Source organism: Corvus brachyrhynchos, unplaced genomic scaffold (assembly GCF_000691975.1).
Source record: "Corvus brachyrhynchos isolate BGI_N302 unplaced genomic scaffold, ASM69197v1 scaffold191, whole genome shotgun sequence".
Taxonomy (NCBI): Eukaryota; Metazoa; Chordata; class Aves; order Passeriformes; family Corvidae; genus Corvus; species Corvus brachyrhynchos.
Window position 1 is genome coordinate 263,952 of NW_008236487.1, and position 5,421 is coordinate 269,372.

At 47.0% G+C, this 5,421-nt stretch overlaps 1 protein-coding gene across 9 annotated transcripts in view; it reads right to left on the bottom strand.

The window, feature by feature from the left end:
* The window catches only part of LOC103624682 (sodium- and chloride-dependent betaine transporter), a 54,857-nt gene that overhangs the window by 24,882 nt on the left and 24,554 nt on the right, over positions 1-5,421 (bottom strand). For all 9 annotated transcript variants that reach the window (XR_001859317.1, XR_001859318.1, XM_017726214.1 and 6 more), the window contains 2 exons: positions 2,608-2,742; positions 1,054-1,157 (listed from right to left, as the gene is read on the bottom strand). Coding sequence is in view for 7 of the 9 variants with exons in the window: in XM_017726214.1 (XP_017581703.1) it covers positions 1,054-1,157; positions 2,608-2,742 (239 nt within the window). In the remaining 2 variants the exon portion in view is untranslated. The remainder of the gene's footprint in view (positions 1-1,053; positions 1,158-2,607; positions 2,743-5,421) is intronic.

Consider the following 5,421-nt stretch of genomic DNA (forward strand, 5'->3'; position numbering starts at 1 on the left):
GTAATAGGATAATAAAAATCCTCACCTGACAAGGGCTGTGTCTACACTGTCCTTATTAATTATGCTCAGGTGGAGGCTGGCATGTGCTATGCTACTTGTCCTGAAACTTATGTGCACTTGCTCCTTGTGAAAATTGGGCACCACTCTCAGCTGGCTGGGCTGGAAGCCCCATACCCCTGGATCCTGCCTGGGCAGCTGCTAGAACTGACCCACAGCATCAGCTGCTGTGGGGCACTGTGGGCACCCGGAGCTAAGCTGCCAGAACAAGGCACCTAAGGAATTAGAGGAAGGTGTCAGCACACTGCTTTATTGGTGACAGAAACATTTTGGAAGAGCCAGGGGAAAGTATTAACTGCCCAACCATAGCCATGGCAGCACCTTTTGGAGAACAAGACAGATGATCGATGTCTCCCAAGCACAATTCCATTTCACCATCTGTGCTGGAGAAATATGTGAAAGAATAACGAAGTCCCTGCTTCTCGGGGCTCTGTAGAAGGTGTCAAAAATGGTCCTGATAGCTCCACTGAGCTCCACGTCAGGCCATGGATAAAATAGATCTGTAATCCAAGGGCAAGGAGAAGGCCAGACAGACTTGATTAATCTCCTTGATAGGATCAAAAGGCCACTGGCAGTACATTACTCCGATGGTAGTAAAGCACTGGAGACAGGGGGCCTGGCCATCATCTTTGTACCACCTCCCCTGTGTCGCAGATGTGATGGCAGAGCTGGCCATGTCACCCCTGCCCATTCACTCTGCCAAAATAGACTGTGCTGTCTACACAGTGGCTGGAGACACTCTCCATTTTCATTCCTCCCTCTCCTCCAGTCTCTCGTTTCCACGCTGACTCGTGCAGGAAGCGCTATTTAAGCCATTTTCTGTACTCCTCTTTTCCCTCAGCCATTCTCCATCCCTGTGCTGAGCCCTCTGCAGCTTCTGCACTCTGAGCAGCTCATTAGTCACAGCAGCATGACCCAAGGTCTCCTCCTCTGATGCAGCTCTGTGCCCTCTGAGAAAATTTCCAGAAGGAAATGAGGAGTGCAGGCTCTTCCTACCTGTAACAGTTGTTGGTGTATTTGTTGTAGCTGCCCAGAGCTGTCAGGCACCCCTGGCAGATGGCGTAAGAGAAGAGGATCTGAGTACCTGCATCCAGCCAGACCTGGAACAGAGATCATCAGTGGTCTTCAGATCTGGCAACAAAATAAACAAATGGCTGTGCCCTGTCAACAATAACTCCTCCAGTCATGGAGAACAAACGCTGTGAGACAGAAAGGGGATCTGCAGCAAATGGAGAAACTCAGATACCTATCTGGAAAAACTGAGCTATAGGACTGGAAGTCCTTCAGGAGAAGTCTCTTGAGGAGACCGTATTTTCACATCCCACTCAAGGTGACACCATTTCTCCATCCCACACTTTTGCATTCAGGGTAGAGATGGCATCCCTGATAGCATGGCTCTGTCTGAAGCTGTCACTGCAGATGTCTGTGGTCCCTACATGACCCAGATGATTAATCTCCTTGCAGAGCCACTGGTGAGTCACCCCAAATGAGAGTGTGAGCAACAATCCGTGTACTCCCTTCCCTGCTCCCAGATCTAGTTTCCCACATCTCTGAGGCCACAGTGCAGGGTGAAGAGCAGAAAATTGCCCAGCTGAGAGACTGCAGGCCAGTCACCCACCCAGGCTCCCCTTTGCTCTGGCATTTCATGGGAAAAGCTGAGTGGGAGAGCTGGGCTCCATGGGAGAGCTGAACTGTGGGCTGAGCTGCAGCTCTGCTCTCACACAGTCCCAGGGAAAGCCCTGAGCTGGGAGTTTCAGGCAGGCAGGGAAACAGCCCACTTTTCTGATGGTCTCCAGGTTCCCCACTCATTCTCTTTTTCCTCTAAGCAGCCCCCAGCTGCAAACATCCCAGCAGCTGGAATTTGGTAGCCTTCAAAGAATCCCAGCCCAGGCACTGCTGCCTAAGTTCACACTGATTTCTCACAGATAGGTGGGTAGGCAGGAGCCCTTCAGGCACGGACACACATCCCACTTGAACCAAAGCCCTGCCTAAACTCAGTAGCAGGATCTCACTGAGGGTTTCCATGAGCTCCAACAACTGGTGGCAGGGATTGACCCTTTGGGCAGCCCCTGCCCCCGGCAGGTGGGACCAGCCCCCAGAACAGGTGAAGGGAACCCAGCTGGTCACAGCCCATGTCACATGCACGCCTTTGGTCTCTGCAAGCACAGGGACCCAAGGAGGGCCTTGATGGAGCCAAAGTGCTAACCAGGTCAGAAAAAAATTAAAAGCGATAGATTATATACCCCCTTCCTTAATTATCTGCATTTAAAAGCCAGGAAAAGTATCTGTTACATGCTAAATATTTGATACACTCTTCTGGTTTTGCTGAGCCCATGAGTGGAAATGACCTAATATACACACATGCTGCAGACCATGAGCAAAAAGGATATGCTGTTTAGGGGGACTAGACCCCTCTCAGAAGTTTTAAGGATCCTGGTTCATTGGTCTCCTTTCAGAGATGACAGCTAGATGCTCAGCTAGCAGCAGATCCAAAGGCCAGAGCATTGAGAACATTCTCGTGGCCAGCATTTGCCTGACACCATCCCTCACCTGTGGGTCTGCCAGCCTGGAGATGTCTGGCTTCAGGTAGAAGATGATGCCCTCAGCAGCCCCTGGCAGCATCACCCCTCGAACCAGCAGGATAAGGAGCATCACATACGGGAAGGTGGCAGTGAAGTAAACGACCTGCAGGGGCAGGGAAACAAGGGGAAATGTGTGCTTTTGGCTGTAGCTGCTGCTGCTAACATAGAAGAGGGGTGGGAAAGAAATTACATCTCACTGGTGGTTTAGTCAATTGACATTTTGTTCTTCATTCAAGACTCTGCCACTGGTTGCTCTGCTTTGTTTTCTCTTTCCAGTCAGTGTGATTTCCCTGCTCTCCAGCTGTTCCCTTCATCTTTCTAAAGCTGCAGAAGAAACCCAGATCTCTTCCTGTCACTGAGTTTTAACGAGGAGTTATTAAAATGGTCCTATGCCCAGCAAGAGTTTTCCAAATTAAACACCAACTTTTGCTGTCCAACTTGAGACACCTATGAGGGGTCTCATTTCCAGGAGTGCTCATGCATCACTCTCATCCCTTCAATGCCTCTGAGCTTACAGGTAAAAAATGGGGGCAACTCAAAGCCTTTAAAGAAAATGTAGACTTTTATTTTCGTAATACCTATTTTTACTTCTTTTTGTGTGTGATGTAAATAGATATTACAGTAGAATTAATCATCTCTAAACCATTGCTCAATATAACCTACTCTTTTTTTCTATTTGCAAAATATTTGTCAGCAAGTTGCAACTTCCTAATATTTATTCATTACTAAATTCATCCAAGTAACGTGGAGGCTTGTTTACTCCATGGATTCATAGTGATGGGCCTAAAATGACTTTTTTTGTGCTTAGTAATAATTGGTCAAATAAGTCACAGTAAATGGTACTTTTGCTGTTCCCTGATTGAATGAGAATGGCAGTACTTTGGGCACAAGTATTAAAGTCTACCTTCAGAAATCACTTTTAAGGAACATTTATGCACAACAGCTGAATGCATAAGGAAGAGAAACATAGGGCAAAATGAATAAAAGATAAAGGCTTTTAAAAGAAAATGAGTCTTTATGGAGTTATTTGAAATTATTGTCCTGAGGTCACTATGGTTGCTTTAAGTTTGGATTCCTTAAATCACAGAAACAGAAACATAAGGATCTGGCAGGGTTATCTCATTAGAGCAGCCTCTCAGGCAAGCACAACCTCCTGTTTAATCTGGAGCTGTTGAACAAAGTTATGCACCTACTCAGAATTCTTGGGTCTTTCCCACTGCTTATCTTAGTACATTGTCAGCAAAGAAAAAGAGGGGAGCAGTTGAATTTTTTGACAGTGCCCCTGTAATACTCAAAATTACTGCCTGCAGAGAAGACAACTGGCCTGTTTGACCTGTAGTATATCTGGGGACAGAAACCCCTCCCTTAGTGTTGCACCACATCCATAACACCTGGCTGGTAAATAGCCAATAGCCCTGTATCCTAAAAATTTTGATGGAAAAGTCTTCTGTAGTCTCAGGAAGACCATTCCATTTATTACATGTAGCCACTGCTTCCTCTCACTTTCTGGTCTGGTTTTGCCAAACCAAATCAGCTAAACCAGCCTGACTGAGCTACTTAAGCTTTCGCCTTGTGCAGATAAGTTTTGCACACTGGGGCAGCACGAGGCAAAGGAGAAACTCAGTGGACAAGTCTGAGAGCTAAAGAGAACCTCGGGAGACTTAATTATTTTTCCATGCAGATCACAGCCTGTCGGACCCAATCCCTTGTGAAGATGGCACTGTGGTATTCAAATTAGGGGGCATCAGAGATTCAAGGTTTAAAATGCAGACCATCCATCACCTCTCCCCATAAATGTGGAGTCTGGCTCTCCTTCCTTGAGAAATGGTGGACAACAAGTCAGGACTAGCAAGAACCAGTAATCAGCAAAAACTGGGAAAAATCTAGTCAGGGGAGCAAGTTATCTCATTCTGTTGAAATGGGTGTCCAGTGCAGTTTTAAGGTAGCAGATGGGATTTGACACTGAAACACAGGTGACAAGTACGAAACGGAACACTTGTCAAGAGTAGTGATTTGAAGGAAGAAATCTGTTGCAGAAATTAGTTCCCTTCCTTTGCTATTGGGACATCTCCTGGACACCCACAAGACTAATCATCAATCATCATTAATGATCCACCATCTCATTGCAACTCCAGGAAAGAAAGAGGTCCTGAGCAAGTCAAGGCCATGGCAGTGCCCCTAACACCCAGCCCAAGGCATCAAACACTCACTCACCCCAAAAGGAGAATCAGTCCATCTGCTCTACAGGATGAACCTCAGGCTCATCCCAATTGGCTCCAGCCCCACTAGCAAAATGCAGAAAGTGACCAACTGACCCAAAACCCGCAGATCCAGAAGGAGCACAAAAGAGAGAACAAGGACACTTTTCCCACCCCAAGTGCTTTGCAGGACAAAGAAGCAGGAGAGATTCATTATCTTTTCACTGAGCTGGTTATAGGCAGCAGCTTGTCTGTTTTGCTCAAGTGTTTAATTATTGCCAGGGATGGGAAGTCTGCCACTGCAGAGGATCTTGTTAAAAACACCCTCAAGCCACAGCAGGACAACACAGTGGTGAGTGCATGATTCCCAAGGGCACTTGGGGAGTATCCATCAACCACTGTGGGTATCTGCAAGGGAAAACGTGACTCAAAACTCCCCTCAGTTCGCAATTCTTTCCCAATTCTCCCCTCCCTGATGGACCTACTCATTTATTCTTCCTCTTAGGGTTCAGACACAACTAGTGTATATCAGCATGGCCCCAACAGGTTTTAGGTTTCACTTTGGTGCTGTGTCTCCTGCCTTT